This window comes from Dermacentor silvarum, chromosome 8, assembly GCF_013339745.2.
Source record: "Dermacentor silvarum isolate Dsil-2018 chromosome 8, BIME_Dsil_1.4, whole genome shotgun sequence".
NCBI classification, from domain to species: Eukaryota; Metazoa; Arthropoda; class Arachnida; order Ixodida; family Ixodidae; genus Dermacentor; species Dermacentor silvarum.
The window spans coordinates 67635593-67653501 of NC_051161.1; the positions used below are offsets into that span (position 1 = coordinate 67635593).

Genomic DNA, 17909 nt, shown 5'->3' on the forward strand with positions numbered 1-17909 from the left:
GGTCCACAAACAACGAGCACCTGTAAATTGCCTAACAGAGTTGAATTAGTAGCCCGTAAAGGGAATAAATATTGGTACATGCCTTTTCGTGCGGTGCAAACAGCTCGAAGCCTCAATTAGCTTTACTTCAAATTAACGCCTACTAAAATTAACCAGCAAAGAACGATTTAATTTTGAGAAACAGCTCAACACGGAAACAGCACCGTCAGAATCTAGACTGCAGTGTTAGTTCAGTCCCCGTGCATACTGCCGAACGTCGATGTCTTACCATGAAATACTCCTCGTGGGCAAACAAGATTCAGTGGGTTAAAAATCAAGGTACACGTTGTAGAAGTCATATGTATACATGCTTGTTGCACCATGGCAAGTATGGTCGCTTAGCTGGATTGTTCTATCCTATGCATATCCCATGTATTTTGTGTTGACGCTCTTATTATCCACGTGAGCTACCAGTGGAGTGTACAACCACGCATGAAAAACCCACACCGGGCTGGACCAAGCTTCGTTGGCTGGCACTGTAACGTTGCCTTTGAAAAATATACTGTCTAGGAAATAACTTATTTGAACGAATTATTACGAACGAAGACATCGTAACAATATATTTGAGAGGACCATCTTAAGTGTACTAGTATAGGAAACGAGAGCGAACAAACGAGAACACTGCAGAAGGCACCCGGACACTGCCCGAACTGTAGCAGACGACAGGTCCTTGCCCTGCCATCACGCGAGCGGCGCTTGCAGCGCCCCTGTAGGTTGTTCTCGGGGCTCATACCGGAACGCTCCACCGTATACTCTGCTTGAGCAATAACATATTGCAGCCGAGGATGCCCGCTTCGTTCCTAATTTGGCTGTGATAATTGCTCCGTCGTAATAGCAATAAAAGCCAGAAATAAAAGGTGAAAATGGCCATCGCTTAGTCTCAGCTCACGCTGAGGACAAACTATAAGCGGCTGTTTTGTCGTTAATATTCAAATCAGCTGCTTGTTCTGACTCTGCTAGGCCTAGAGAGAGAGACAATCATTTCCATATAATAGATGGGGCCACATGACTGTACAGAGTTAATGACGATTGGATTGGATTTATTGGCCTCAACCTTTGTAATGGGTGGGCATCGACGTAAAAAAAAAAGAAAAAGGAAGTAGCGATGCCCCGAACTTGCGTTACATATGCTGTAGCGCCATCTGTGATGTGAAAGCTGACACACTTTGACCTGCCGCTCAAAAGCTTTTCCTGGCGTGTTGCAGGACCCCATTAGGGAGTTCTAAACAGCACGATAAAGTAGCAAGAACCACAAGTGACTGGCAGTGTCAACCTCTCTCACTTTCATTTATTTAATGAACACTACACAAAGGCACTGCACTTACTGCAATACACAGCATCCCGACCACTTGTGCACATGTCCTCGCTACAGCACACAGCGTAGAACACTGAGAAAGGCATGCCAATGTACAGACCAAGATACATTAGTATGACTGATTGCTGCATAGGTCCAAACTTAGCCAGCAATTTACGAGTACAAGAAAAAAAAAAAACAGCAGGGAGCACTAGCACATGATGGGACTTGCAAATATTCTGACCTCCTGCATGGCCAGCAGCTGAATGCGGTAACATCTTTCAAAGCCAGCATCCAGATAAGCTTGTAGAGAATGTCACATGCCCTAATCTATGTAATGAAAGATGACACAGGTGACTGTTGCATTAACGGCAACCAGTAATGTCTCTTCTTTGCGTTGATCAAGTCTTGGTCTTCTGGAGCATCTTGCGCCGCCGCTCGCGTTTCTGTACATCCTCAACAGTTGCCCGGTGATGTTCCACCTGCTCCCATATGGGCAGCTGGTCTTCCTCGGTGATGACCTCGCGGTACTGCTTCATCAGGTCGTAGCGCTCCCACGGCGTTGCCACGGCAGCTGCTTTGTCATAGAATCTCTGCGGCAGGCCCAGATCCTGTACGCCTTTCAGGTTCTGCCTCTCCCAGCGCTCCAGCCATGGTCGTGGCTTCAGCTTCACCTGTGCAGAGAGAATGAGAATTAGAGGGAAAAGAAAATCTAGAAAGATCTATAAAACGTTCAGGGTCTGGAAATCATGAATAGCAAACGGCTACTGCCATTATTTCTTGCAGTCAAATTGAAATAAAATTTTGGACTGCATATAATGCTTAGTTCCAAATATAATTTAAATATAGAGCAGCCTCTGTGAAAAATCTGACATTTCAAATATGAACGATGAAAAGCTCTCAACAGCAGGTGTTTTTGATACCTGAACTGGAAAAATCGCAGCCATTACCACCACTCGCCAGAATTGATTTGAGCTGAACTCGGAACATGTACTGTGGTTGCTGCGTGGCATATGTGAGCCAAGTCTTTGCAACATCCAAATACTTAGCAGAAGCAAAGATGCTCTGGCACGAGAGTTAATGGAGGCCAAATGTCCGAAGAGACGTGTCATATCTTCAACATACATAGCAACACTTTTACTGAGCTTCTCAACACGCGATTGGAGGGCCCATTCTGCTCGCTCTTCGCGATCGGGGCTCGAGTAGGTGTCCAAGAGTCGCCGCTGTAACCCATGCAATGACGTCAGGGCCTCTTCACGGTTCTGGAACCACGTGTGAGCGCAGTCCTCGAGGCTAAATACACGTTCATTAATTTCGCTTTGCTGTCGCGCTCGTTGAAAGCTGCTATTCGCTCAAAGTTGTCCAGCCAGTCATCCACGTCTTCATAAAGGTCGCCGTAGAAGGAACTTGGCACTCGCGGGTTCTGCAGCAGGTAATGAGTTGGTACTATCGCCTCCATACCTTCCACTGTGGCCATTGTGCTCCCGGATGATGGTACAACCTAAGGGGCTAGTCCCCGAATTCTACGGCTGGCACGGTGCACTGGTGTAAGCTCCTGTGCGGCGCTGATGTTCTTGTTGCTAGGAAGGGTCTGTTGCATAGGTCGAGGTTACCCAGCACCTCCACCAGAAATGTCACGTTATAGGAAAACAGGCGACCTTTAGTTGAAGAGTTGAGCCAAAGTCTCCAACTGCCAGCTGAGCAAACAGAAAACTCAAGCACCCACGTGTGGATCGGAGGTCTTTGTCTGCTTCTTCGTTGGCGCCCGTCAAGCAGATGCCAGCGTATAGCGCGTACTGGACTGGCGTGCGTCTTTGTCTTTCCAATTATGTGGCGCCTGTTGCAAGGTGTAGCATTATCGTTTTTATGCTGCGGTAATCTTGCCCCTACTTCTTCCCTGTGGTACAGGCTCGTCGCCAGTTTATGGAAGAGGTCGCGAGTGAATTATACGTGAATTGAATAGACTTCTTATTTACCAAATTTTCCGACATCAACTCTTCGATCAAAAGCATGTATATGGACCATTGAAAAAACTGAATTTATTTGTAATTGGTCACACAAACTGAAATTGATTAGTGCACTGGAAGGTTTGCCAGGCCAAATTCAGACTGCAGTTTTCAATTTCAAGTTACATTCAGAGAGGAAACTTGCGCACAGAAGAAAATCAGCTTTACCCCAAAATTCCTGGTTCATATAACTTTTTAGCTCAAGGAAGTGTGTACAAAATGTACACGTAATTTAACGCCTTACATTTCCTACATGTATTATTTCTTCTTTTTGCCCTACTTTGAGAGCATTTAGCAAAGGGTTTTGATGCTTCATGAGGCATTAATTTGCCCTTAGGTCAACTGCCTTGACAACAGTCTTCTTTTTTTCCATTGTATATAAAGTTTGTCCCTTTGTTTATTTTTGGCAACTGTGCATTCTCTGAGCTCACAGTACTGCTCAACTTTCATCAAGAGTGGCAATGACAGCTGTTTGCTGTAAAATGCGAGTGAGAAAAGCCAAGGTTAAAGAACAGGACGGGACAGAAAGTACATAAACAGAGGAATCTCGATACGATTCTGCATAATGTTTTTCGGGATAATACGTTACTTTTTCTTTTATCGATAATACGATTTGGTTGGATAATACGTTGGATAATACGATTTTCGGATGATACGCTTTATTTTCCAGTTCCCGTGAAGATCGTATCAACGAGATTCCACTGTATACAGGGTGGCACACTGGTTTGACTCAGCTAGAATTCTGGATCTGCGGCAGACATGCATCGCAGCGCAGGCTCAGAAACTGCAGGAATGAAGTATTAATTGGAAGACAGCTCTGTGTGCAGAGAACAGCCTAGAATCAGGAGCCGTGATAAAATGACGAAACTTGCAGGCATAGGCATGAGCCGGCACACGCAGGATGGAGATCGCACAAAGGGAGGATCGATTTTTTTGATCTGTGCGTTAAAGATGCGATATACAAATGTTTTTGCATTCCATCCCTGTCGCAATGCAGCCACCGCAGCTGGGATTGAACTCGTGACCTCATGTCCAGCGGCACAATTCCACTGAGCCACCGCTGCAGACATTACCTTCAGAGTGTTTATTGGCACAGCTGCTCCTTCACTGTGCGTCTGAGGTTCCATGTCAAAGGGAAATGTACTGTATTCATGTGGGGCATCTCGCAGGTAGCGCAGGTGCTCATCCAAGCGTTTCTCCAGTCGTAAAACTTCAATTTTCAGCAGGAGAGGGCAGTACATGTCGTACATGATCTCCACACCTGCAAGAGCAAGGGCCAAAGGCTTATAAATATTCATCAGGCCATGTGAGGGTTTTATTACAGAAGAAATAAAGTGACAGGAAGCATGAGCGTTGCTGTGTTCTGGTGTGCTCTTGTGACCTCTCCAGGATGGCAGAAAACAATCGCAGTGCTTATGGATAGCTCCAGGCATTTAATACATTTTCTTACAGTATTACTTAGAGGAAAAACTCGTGCTGCACCACTGTTGTATGCACGGAAGTGCTGGGATATGGTGGCTTTGGATTCGCATCATTCTCGGAGAGCCAGGACACCTTGAAGGCGAGCCTGGCTGGCACCGTTTCGTCTGGTATAATGGCTCATTCTCTAATAAAACAGCACTTTAAACAACCATATGTTCTTTTAAAATTACACAAAAAACATTTTGCATTTAATCATGAGGACTTGTACTTTGATGCACAATTATATGAAATGCAAAAAGTGCCAGTGGGCTGCTAAAGTTGGAGGGCAGATGACATGGTCTGCACTCGCCGTGCGAGAGTTTGTTGCATTTTTGTTTTTCCTCGTTTGCTTATGCACTGTAGGCAAGTAGACTTTTTTGAAAGATATAGTACTGGTAAATGAAAGCTTTTTAATGAAGTTCTTGTTTTAAGAAAGCTTTATCTGTGCAGCCATGACCATGTTTTAGGCCAAGCCATGTTCGAGGCAAAGCCTAGCCCATCCACATACTGGCATTCCCAAGACTGCACAGCACCAGTTAGGACACTCGTATACACCGTATTCTTGTGCGTATAACCTGCACTAGAAATTCAATAAAGTTAACATTAATGTTGGGGTGTGGGTTATATACAAATTTCGCTCTGAGGTGCGACTTCATGGCAGTACACGTATGCTGCCGTGAAGCCACACCTCAAGGCATGGTTCTCCACTATTCAAAGTTTCATTACCTCCTAGGGAACCCTACCCTCTCCCCACCCCTGCGTGTTAAAGCTCCCTTCTTCCCTACTTCATGGCCGCCCACTTTCTTCTTCTTTACGGGTCACCATTTTGCGTTTACCCGTTACGCAGCATTGGCAAACTCATGCACCCCCGTTTCTGCATCGCTCCCTCAGTCCGTGTGATGCGCTTCGCGATACAGCAGAGCCAAATTATCGTTGAGATTTTCGGCTCAACGATAATTTGTGCTGATCTCAATTCGATCTCAACGATAATTTGGCTTGGTCGCGTATGCTCCATCACTGTTGCCCGTGCGAGGGCTACACTGTCATCTGCACTGTCATCCTCTGTCATGTCAATGCTGGCTGCGAAATGATCTGATTCACATCAAATGTTACGTGACTGATTCATCCGCAATCATGTCTGTCATGTGAAATCAGCTTAATCACCATCGCTGAAGAGGGGGGGAACAGAGCCACTGGCAGAAGATACAATGTAGACATTTCAATTTCAATTTCATTTTTTATTTTATTTGAGGTCTTGCCTGTGGAACAGAGACTAAAGGTTTCAATCGCCTGACAGTGGCCTCTGCCCCCCACAGTTCGCAACAAGTACAATACAAGAAAGAAATCACAAATAAAATGTTCAGAGCTACAAACAAATGAAAAATGATGCAGAAATTAAAGTGACAGTCACAGTGATGTAAAAACATTTACATTTCTTCACATGAATAGAGTTACACAAAGAAAATTTCTAAGTTTGTTAGCAATAAAGGAGCAATATTATACACTCAATATGGCAGAAAATCAAAGTGTTCCAACAATGGTCTATTACAGTATCATATCCTGAAACAAATTGAAGTAACAGGAGTAACTGTAAATGTCACTGATTCACAGTGATTACAAATTTAAGGTGTTACGGAACACAGTAGTAATTCGTACTTTTTTCTAGCTAGGAAATAATACAGAGATTGTCAAAATCGGACTTCAGTAGTTATGAGATGCATCCTGAACATACCGTAAAATTCCGAGCAAGTGCCCCCCCCCCCCCCCCCCCCCCGGTAAAGGGCAATGCAAGAAAAGTTGATGGGAGGGGGTGCTTGCTCGGTAATTGGCGCCAATTTCATATCACTTGGAAAGTGGTGGGGGAGGCGCTTACACGGGTAGGGTTGCTTGCTCGGAATTTTACGATATGCTTTAATATTTTTCCTGGATTACTCCAGCTATGTCTTCATATTTATTCAGGAAACACGTAATTTGATAATGTACAGTCTGCTGTCCATAATTTTTCCTGACTTTGGGCAGTCGACGTTCAACTTATCTCAATTTATATCTGTCACTTTTGGTAGCAGTGTATCTTTAAAAGCATTTGTATTGCGTATATGCTGCATAAGCTTGAAGTATATCTGACTGGCTTTTAACATGTTATGTTTAATGAATAATTCCCGCGTACATAATTCGTGTATGTCTCCTACATAATTTTCAAATTCAGACGAGTAGTGCATCCCTAAATTGACCCTGTTTCGGTAAAAATTTGAGCACTGTTGTGTGCAGTTATTTTTGCGGCTTAAACACACGGATTATTTTTCTTTCTAGGCTGTGGTAATTGGGGGTGTGGGATATACACGGAAAAATACGGTACGATGGCACCAGATTTTCCTCTAGGTAATATTATAAAAAACTCTGGCTCAAGGTATGCTGAAGTAGCCCAAATATTTAGTAATTTAGTTACATGTGGTGCTGCCCCATCGTACTGGGACAAGGCAGGAGTAGAAAAGAGAGAGAAGAATAAAGGGAAAGACAGAGAGGTTAACCAGATGGAAATACTATCCAGTTTGCTACCCTGTGCTGGGGGAGGGGAAAAACAGGAGTAGGCAAATATACTACACATTAAGAAATATCAAAGCGATAACATGATAAGGCGTTTCCTTCACGAATAACTTGTATCTCAGCTGTTGTGAGCCTAATAAGATGCTCGACAGTTTGACTGTAATGAGAAAAAAAAGGGGGTAAAGAAAAATATACAATGGCCGAAACGAGGCATCAACAGCTTGATGGGCAAGTATATGAAAAGAGAGACATGCTGAACAGTTAAGGAAATGGGTGTATCACTGTGGATTTCCTTGTTAGCAATTTCATGAAGAATGGCGAGGCTCTCACATGTGTGCCTCTGTTCAAGCAAATCTAGTGATAATATTCATGCAGGAGCGCAAGACAAAAAGGACCGGTCACAGCACTGATAAAAGCTTTACCACTTGTGTCTAAAGATTTTTTCTTAACCTCTTAACCATTTCGGACGAGTCCACTCGAGATAATATCTCTGTTTGAGCGTTTTGATCGAGACACTCTCGTTTGCGGGCTAGTTCGTGTGTCGCTAACACTGTGCAGGTAATTTTATCTTTTTTTAACCACCATTTCAAATATTTTGGGGGGCAACGAGTGTTTAAAAAAAATGGTGTCCGGAGGAGGCGATGTATGTGTTGCTGGTCCGTCGTCGCAGAAAAGAAGCCTTTCGCTGTGGTCCAGCTCTTCGGATGATAATGATTCAGACACTGAAGTTTAATTCGTTTATGGAAGTGAAAGTCATAGCAATGACTTCGAAATTAGCAGTTCATCAGATAAGAAGACTGCTAAAAAGACACTATTGCGAGTGCACTTCATTGGCGGCGCATCGACATGAATGACATCCCCAGGAAGCCTCCTTGGTTTCCATTTTTTGGCGCCCCCTGTAAGGCGCTCAATATAAAATTGCCCGATGACTTAACTTGATAAAACTTTCCGAACTGTGCTCTTGCTCAGTTTTTTATTGATTACCAGCGGGTTGCTAGCCAGCTTTTTCATGAGCAATAATTTATTTATTTTATTTATTTATTGATACTGCGATCTTATACAAGACCTTAGCAGGGTGGGCATACAATATACAAATAAAGATTCGTTGGAAACAGCCAACGTAATTCCAAAAGTAATCATAAATCAATTCATAAATCATAAGTCAAGATCCAGGAAAAGAAATGCAAAAACAAATGCACAAATACAACACAACTATATAATGTAGTATAAACGATGTTAAGAAATTACAGATAACTTTCAAACATTTGCAGTGACGTTTGTGATACTGCATCATTAGTAAGATTATTCCAATCTGTAATCGTTCTGGGGAAATAAGAATACTTATAGGAGTTAATTCTAGCGTTTAATGGTGTCACTGTAAATTCATGCCGTTGTCTTGTGTTATGTCCAGAGGAGTACGATATAATGTTAGATGTGTTAAGATTGTACAGTATAGACCACACTTATAACGTAACCGATTATAGTGCAGGACCGGAAATAGTGCGGTCTTTTCAGACTCCCGTTAATTTTCCCATAGCACTCCATGTATACACGTATTGCTTATAGTGCAGTTGCAGGAAACAGAATACCGGTTACAGTGCGGCTGCCTGGGAGTACAGAAGTCAGCGGAGACAGCGAACGCTCCCCTCAAATGGGCGCCCCAAGGAGTGCTTGAGGAAGAAAGAGAGACAAAGTGGAGGAGAAGAGCACGTGGTGCGAACGAACAGCCAGTGAGGCTGAAACCAGAATCTTGAGTGCAAGTCGTGAAATATCATGGCGCGCATAGCGAGCGAGGGCCACGAAACTGCCAAGGCCGGCCTAGCTCGCTTCACGATAATGGCAGTAAACGAAACTTCAGGGAGCGGGCGGCGCCGGCACAGCACGGGGAAGGGCGCACGCAGAGACTGTGAAATGTGAGGGAGGAGGGCGGCAGGGAAGCGGATTTCGCCTCGGCAACTCCGCCACTTCGGTGGCTCCCCTCGCCCTCTCTCGTAGCTCCCTCACTTTCGACTGTCACTGTGCGCGCCCGCCGCCGCTCCAGCCGGCCCGGCACCAGCTCCCCAAAGTTTCAATTTCTGCCGTTATCGGGAAGTGGGCGTTTGCCGGAGTTTCGTTGGCCGGCCTGGGACAGCGCCGCTACTTCCCTCTGTGCCGTAGCCGCAGCGTGCAAGGTCAACACGTGACTAGAAAGTAGAAGAAGCATAAAGGAGAAAGAAGGGTTCACTGCCATTTTCTACACGTGGCTACGGTAGCGTGGCTGAGACGTCGGCACGTACATGCATGTTCCGGTGCAACGCAGAATCGGCGACCTTGCCATTTGAGAGAGGGTGAAATTTCTGCCGCATTTTTTTTTCCCGTTCGCACGCGATATTGAGAGGTCTCTCCTAAGCTTTTACTCTATGGCGGTGCCGGAGCAATGCCGGTCGGAGGCGCCGTCGCGTGATTTGGTTCGAATTAACGAGATTCGACTGTAAATTGAATGCAAACGTTCTAGCCGCATTCCTCAACTGTTGCATACACGTGGCGGCTGAGTGCACGGTTTGTATATATGTGGGCCTTGAAAATTGTTGCTTTGGTTATAGTGCGGTACCGCTTATAGTGCGGATATTCGCGACTCCGGCGACTTACGTTATAAGCAGTCTACACTGTATTTTCATTGCGAATTAAAAAACAAAGGAAAGAGGTTTAACTTTTGTAAACCTAGTTATCATGAGCAAAAGGTCTGTTTGGCTTGGTTTTGCAAAGACTATGCACACAGTGCTTCATTAATGCATGCTTCCGCGCTTGGCAAGCTTCTCTATAACGTGCTAATCTGGCCTCCCTTTGCTCCGGTGTATCAGCAGCCAATTTTGCCTTTGCTTGAGATTTTGCAGCCTGCTGTCTGGATGCTACTGGATGATTGGAGTCAGCCTGTCGGGGGCTTGTGCTGAAGTGCACGCACAGACCACCCCGCCGAGAGACTGAGCGACCAAGCGCCGGCGAAACAGCTGTTAAACCCTCGCCTAGTCACATGGTACTGCAACGGCGAGGCTCCGAGCGAGCGCCGTTGCGACGCCTCTCCGCAGCGGATCACGCGGCGTGACGTCACATCTGCCACACTTGCGCTCCGGCGGCTCGTGCTCCGGCAGCTCGAGGTCATCACGACGCGATGAATGATGTTGCGAGACATGGTGTAGTAGAGCTTTCTCTCTAAAAGAAGAAAGAAAAGCTGCCACACGTTGTGATGCTGTGCACCCTTCCACCCATGTCTTTATAATCAATGGGTGACGGCGGTGTGTGCTTTGTGGCTCTCTGTGAAATGTGGCAAATACAATGTGGACCCACACAGCATTTCCTTCACGCGGGCGCTCTCGTGTCAGAAGCAGGGCGGGCTATTGCCATGCACCGCATTTTTGCTCATGAAAAACGGGTGCAGTGTGACACTCAGGTTCATTACAAGCGAGCTCGGCTGTAAGTGATCTCACCTTGGTTGTCGATAACATTTCGCAGCGTAAATTGGTGCCGCAAGCCAATACCGTGACGCATGATGCAGATTCCCACAAAGCGGTTCTGCTTGCCAGGGGCATTGTTGTCCGAGACTGTCACTGCCATTATGGAGCCTGGGTAGCAATCAGGGAATACAAGGTAGCAATCAGGCATTGCAGGCAATGATACACTGTGGATATGATTGGATAACGATGGAAAATGTAGGCCCCACAATGCAGTCAGATCAACCTATGCACGATGATAACATAGAAGTATTCTTAGGCTTCGCCCTGTAACCACTAATACTGCCCGAGTGACTAAAAGGGACTTACATACTTGGTGTATTTAGCGTGCTAAAGCAACAATGGTGCTATCATGGACACCATAGTGGGGGGATGGGGGGAAGAGGTGCTTGGATAAATTTTGACTATCTGGCAGTAGTTAGCACGCACTTTCGTCTTAGTACACAATCGTTTTCACATACAGCACCGGCATGAATGCAGCAGCGATGGTTAGGAATCAAATGCGTAGGCTTTGCGCATGTGAAGTCATTGCGGCAAGTACTATGACCTTGCTATGCAAAAATACACATTTCTGCATTTGTTACATATCTGAAAACCATCATCCTTAAAGGGAAACAAAAGGCAAATATTAAGTCAACGTGGACAGTCAATAACTCTTCCAGAAACCTTGCAGTGCTTGTTTCGTGAGAAGAAAAAGACTCAATTTAGGAGAAAATCGCATCTGATGAGTTTGCCTCTGAGCGGGGAGTGGTGACGCTGCCTATGCCACCACCGCCCTTTACTGCCGTTGGTGAGTAAAACAGTGCCCGACAGCTGGCGCTACAGTTTTTAGAGCAATACGCGAAAGTGTGGCGAGAAATGGAGCCAAGACAGTGGAAAGAGAAAGCATGTGCAGAATCGTATACACAATCTTCGAAGCTTGTCTCGACAAACCTCATCGACGACCCTGACAACGACACATTGGCTAGCGATGCTGGGCTCGATTTCAACTGAGAAGAGCGTGACATGCTACTGAGGGCTCGTGCTGCCGGCGAGCCATTCTCTGCTGCTTGCAGTTCACGTGAGTTTTGCGAGGCAGCAAAACCTGCGCAGTACTACGCAATAACGAAACTATTGAAACTTGAAAGCGCGGGCGGCGCAGAGTCGAGCGAAAACAAAACCTTTCGACCGCCCACGTTGTTGTCAAAGGTAACATCGACAAGTTGTTATGAGCAATACAGTGGAATCTCATTGATATGATTCTGCATAATACATTCTTTGTTCTTTTCCCAACCAATGTCTTATAGGAGCAATGTATTTCGGACAATATGGTTTTCAGATAATATATTTTATTTACCAGTTCCCGTGAAGATCGTATCAATGAGATTTCGTTGTAGAAGCAGATAAGTAGCATTTTCTTCCCCCTTATAACTTAATACAATGACCTTTTTATTATGAGCGGTTGAGTAAAAGTGACAGTTATAATGAGGGGTTTCTATGTCACCAGGCTAGTATTTGAATGTCTTAAGGGAGTCTTAAATTGTGCCCAGCATTTACCTCAATTTTTCAATTACTAAAGCTCTGTTTGCGATATAATCGACACCTAAGATGTTCTCGATAATTAATCCACCACTTAAGCATGACTTAATATTTGCCTTTAGTGTCCCTCTAAAGAACTTGTAAGGCTGATTGTTATATTATGTTTATGGTCCTTGCTATAAAGAACAAAAGAAAGCTTCACCAAAGAGGACTTACATTAAAGGGCCACTCACAAGGCCCCATTGCAAATTTTGGTCATATACTGGAAATAGTAGGCACCGTGTAGGGAACGTCACAGCATAAGAATTTTAAAAATTGGTTCATTATTAGAGAAGACAGGAGAAATTAAAATGTAGCATTGCCATGCTGCCAGGAAACGAGTTTCACTGACACTGTAGGCACTCTTTTCTTCTGCCTCGACTAGCGTCCATAACCGACTTTCCAGCCTTCCACCAATACTGGACCTAAGGGACCGTGTCATACGTATGTCACGAGCTCCGCCTTCTGTTTTTTTCCCCTTCTTTTTGCTGCACAGCGCACTCCCAGTAGCAGAAGTGAGCACTTTGCATTGGCCTTTTAACAGGATCACGTGCCATAATTGGTGACATTGCAGGCAATGTGTCTAATGTAGAGGCATTTGAGCATTGGACCTTGACTGTCTGGCTGGAAGTGCGGCTCCCTTGAGAGGAGAGGCATTTGGGCCTCTGTATCAAATTTGAGCTGTTTTTGTGCAGTGTAACCACTTGATGCTCTGAAGACATGATTGGCAATGCATGATCTACACTTGCCCGTCTGCAACGCCCACATCCGGTGAGGGGCCTTTAATGTGTGCACTGGGGCAAGCGGTATTCAGTGATAGAAAAAAATCGCAAAGAATATTGAATGCAAGTTTTACTGCTAGGTCATAAGTAGTCACATGATCAGCACATTCGTTGTCGTGCAGTATTCAACACTAGCCAGACTCACGTAAGCCCCACACCCTGTCAAGGTTGTGAACAAAACATTTGGGGTGATCTGTGCCGCTTCAGCAGCTATGCATCACAGTCATCACAGCATGGCTTATACAGGTGAAGACACCCTGAAGATGCATCTGGCTGGCTGTGTTCTGTACGCCACACTGGCTCACTCATTGCTAAAACAATGTGTAAAATGCCATTTTTCTTTGTTATCCCGTAAAACCATCTTTTTTATTGCAACTTGTGCTAGGTCATGAAATTATGTTGAATGTGAACACTACTGGTAGACGTTAAAGTTAGAAGAAAAACTACAAAGTTAGCACTCACTGTGTGCCAGTCTCAATTGTCAATTTTTGATTTCTTGACTTGCTTGTTGCATTAAAGGGACACTAAAGAGAAAATGATTTCTCCTGTATCATTAGATTACCTTTCCACAACACCCAAAACATCACTCTTACCGCGAGAAGCCGCTTGGTAAGCCAGAAAGAAATGAAAAACACAGAGGCGAGTGGCGACGCTACCTTGAAATTCCCGCACCAGCTCACCGTGACGTCATGGATTTTGCCAGCATCTTCTACATCCCATTTAATTCTTTAGCGGTAATGATTGACTACATGGTGTTCTAAAGGAGCCCAAGATTGAAGATGGCAAGTGTCGCGAATTTTTTTTGAGCCAACACGGCCGAAATATGAAAAATTACCTTAGAAGTCGTGACGTCGCATTGAAGTGCTGACGTTCGGGTTTCCGCGCGAAATTAAAAAATTTACGTTGAGCCTCATTTTCTCTTCTAACAATTGACATATGGCAGTGTAATTAACGACAGCAGAGTTTTCGAAGAATAATTTATCAGTCTAAGTTGATTAATTGTTTTGCTTTAGTGTCCCTTTAAGTGTCAGCAAACGATAAGGAACGATGTGTTACAGGCAAACAAAGACAGTGTGATGACCTTAATTCAAAGAAAGCAGAAATTACTAATTTTTAAGCCAAGCCACGTTTGAGACAAGCCTCGCACAACCACGTCCCGGCCTCCCCGTGGTGGCACAGCAACCATTAGGAAACTTGCACCGATGACTCCCCCAGTTCTCCTGCTATGAAATATTTTAGAAGCTTTATGCAAACACACCAAGACACAAGCAGTTTTGGAGCATTCATAAAAAAAAGAAAGGCATCTTACCTACGTAGAATTCCGGGATCTCAATGACTGATCGCCGGTTGAGCATGTCTTTCCTCTCCAGTTTCTCCCTAATAGAATTTCTCAGACTGAAGTCTCTGTCTGGAAGGAACTCGGGATAGATGAACCTGATGATTGAGACATGCAGAGAAGAAATGAGCAGGCAAATTGTCACCAGTACATATCCACTCCCACTTAAAAATTTTGTACCTTACAAACTACTCCCGCATAGGCACTGGTGTTTTCTGGTGTGCACATTACTACCATGTCGCATTTTTTTTTCTTCATTCTAGATGAACCACAGAAACGATCTTAGCCCCATCAGGATGACTACAAATAAAAATAAGCTTGATGAATTTGCAAACCAAGCCATACATACAGATCATAACCATCACAACAAGAAAATGTTTGTTACTTATATGCTCATTGACTGTCATACCACAGATATGCCAACAAATGCGTGTTAATAACACATTATAGTGTTTCGTGCTGCTCCTTAAAGGCCAGTTCAACTCCAGGAACCCTTTGTCACGTGCAGTCATTATTTTCAAGGTTACAAAAAGTGAGTCCCACAGCACTCTCTGAATAGCATTCCTCTTTGCCTTAGGGTCCTTTTTCGCACGCACTATTTGCCGAGTCGATTCGTCTCTGCAACACGATGGTGCACCCGACGCTGGTCCATTATGTGCACGACCATACTATCAGAGAGACTGTTAATTTCTCGTGGAAATAAATTTTTGTATTTTTTTTCCATTCCCTTTCTGCTGTCTTTTCCTCCTAAACCTCACTCTCAATGCTGGCCCCTTTCAGGTGTCAGCAGACTCAGCTCAGAGACAGTTACGGTGCGGCAAGCAGTAACTTGCGCCTTAATTCATTTCTTCGAAGTTTCTAATCAATAAAGCCGCAACTACAGACTATCCCTCAAGAGTCTTTTCGCAGCGATGCTCAGCGTTAGCATAGCGTGCAGTTTTCGCAGTGCGCTGAAACTAGAGGTGGAGCGTATGTTTGGGCTGCAGCCAGATGCGTGCCCCTCGCTTCAAATCAGCAGTAGTAGTACACACATTTCATGAATGACCCTCGTACTATCACGGTGCACAACAATGTGATAAATTCGCTTGCCTGTATTCTACAAGTTTTTCGGGCAACTTGGTACGATTCCTCCTGTCAACGACGACATTCTCCGCTTGTGCATCGGACGGCTGAGGGGACTGCACAGCAAGAAACCTGCAAGATGCTGCGAAACCATTCGGCAAAACGGCCATTAGCAGTAGAGCTTTTCAGGCGTTTGTCGAACAAGAAAGTAAGGAATCGTCTCACGAAATTGATCGATGCAATTTGACTTTTCTTGCAAACTATGTCACGGAATAAATTACATTTCATAGATCAAAGAAAACCGCCAACGTACGTTTTTGAAGGTGCGCACGCCTGCAGAAACTCGTGAGCACCCTAGACGCCGCCATTTTTGATACTGCCTCTAAAACGAGAAACGGAAGACAATATTCCCAAACACATTTGCAATGTTTTTCATAAACACTGTTAAAAAGTAATTTTTTGCTCACAATTTTTTTGTTTTAACTCGTATTTTGCAGCAAAATTGCACTTGTTGGTTTTTGTGTGATCATCTTCGGCATCATGACAGAATCACCACGCTGGGAAACGAAACCGAAACTCCGAGATGCTTCCGAGCTGTGCTTCCGAGATCTGCTTGGCGCTGGTGCCGCATATGGCCGACGCAAAACGCTTTTATTGTTGGTGAATGCGCAAATTCACAAAAATAAGTACACAAAACACATTTGCGCATGTTTTGTATTCAAATAGGCCATTAGAGTAGTGCATATGGTGCAAGAAAGGAAAACAACGAGTACAGCTCTCCGTGGCATAGCGCTGGCAGACGGCAACATTTCCCTTCTCTCCAGATAAGACGAGATAATTTATTATTAGTAAATTTAGAGGATAAAAGATAATGTAAAACACATAATGAGATATAAAAATAAGAAATTTGATATATTTGCTATAAAAGCGAAAAATATTCATGCAGAGTTTGCAGACGATACGTATATACTAACTGGACATCAGCAGACGCCAAGTTGGTTTAGCTTTGGCTGCATGCAGTTTTCCAGAGTTTAGTATATACAGGTTAATGTTCGAGATTGTGGAATACTGCTGTTTGACGTTATTCAAGTCTGAAGAGCAAGGAACACCATCTTTGCGAAAGCTTGCACAAGTTTCTGCGGCGGAAGTGCGTGAAAAATGGACCGAGGCTGTTTCAAGGAAAGGTGAGCGTTATTTTTCAGTATGGTTTCATGTCGAGAGGAGTTGAAGGCTTGCAGCCGTCATCCCAGTGTTTTTAAATCGCCGCACCTACAATTCCCAAACTGCCAATTAAAGGCAGCTTTACCGCATGGGATGGCTGCAGCGTAACGGTGGTGTAAAAGATGCGTATTCAGCGGCAGTGAAGAGGTGCAATTCGCCCCTCCAACTCACGGCCTACATTTAGGTGTTAAAAATGTGTGGTCATCGTTTTGCTTTTGGACGTCACCTGGCTTCCAGCTCTAAAACGCGGAGAAGTGAACTTTGCAACGTGAAAAAAAAAAAAAAAAAAAAAAAAAGAAAAAAAAAAAAAAAAAGAAAACATGCTGGAGACTTGGGTGACCTCACAAAATCCCAACCTATTTGCCAGCGCAGCTGTTTCTTTCGAGCAGTTGCAATAAAAAAAAAAGATCAATTGGTTGTAATTAAATCGCACAATTTAATACGTTGCTCCTAAAGGTGGATACACACGCGAGGGCAAAATCCCGCCTGCTCCGCGGACAAACAGTGACGTCAGCACTTGAATCCGGCGCAGCCGAGTTGGTCGCATTCGCACAGCCGGACCGCCGTTTACGGAATCCGCGTGCTTACTCTCGACTCCAACGTTTATTAGCAGCTGCGCGTTTGCATACTCGGCGTGCCCTATATGCCATAGTGCTATGAATCCCTCAACAAGAACCAAAAGAGTGACGGTTGCCTCGTCACTTAGCGTTTTCTTGTGCACCTCACTCATGTTGAAGTCACGCAGGCTGCGTGGTCTGAGTAAATAGAAATGCGCGCGCAACCACGACTCGCCCTTCCCGCTTCATCACAACAAAATACACGCGGTCACTGCTGCACAACGAAATCACACGTGGCTCCAAGCCGATAACACGCCATCGTAGCCACGCCAATGCGTCCGATGTTGACAGATTTGACGCTGACTATGCTAAATTGAGGTCAGACGACCGCCAAACGGACGGATGGAAATACCGGCGAGCATTTTCAATCCGGACCGCGAGCGGAGGAGCCCAGACTAGGCGAGGGGGGCACGTTTTGATGACGCGAGCGTCACGTGATACGCCATCCGCTGCGAAAATTCCTCCTCCGTCCGGTCGTGTGAATCCACCTTAAAGGACTGGT

General features: G+C 44.8%; 1 protein-coding gene across 1 annotated transcript; it reads right to left on the minus strand.

The window, feature by feature from the left end:
- Window positions 1-1307: 1307 nt before the first annotated feature.
- Window positions 1308-14636, minus strand: LOC119461378 (39S ribosomal protein L19, mitochondrial). Its single transcript, XM_037722672.2, has 4 exons — window positions 14481-14636; window positions 10809-10943; window positions 4413-4600; window positions 1308-2007 (listed from the first exon to the last, which is right to left on the minus strand). Exons 1-4 carry the CDS (start codon window positions 14524-14526, stop codon window positions 1735-1737), a joined length of 642 nt encoding a protein of 213 aa, XP_037578600.2. The 5' UTR covers window positions 14527-14636; the 3' UTR covers window positions 1308-1734.
- Between the last annotated feature and the right edge of the window lie 3273 nt (window positions 14637-17909).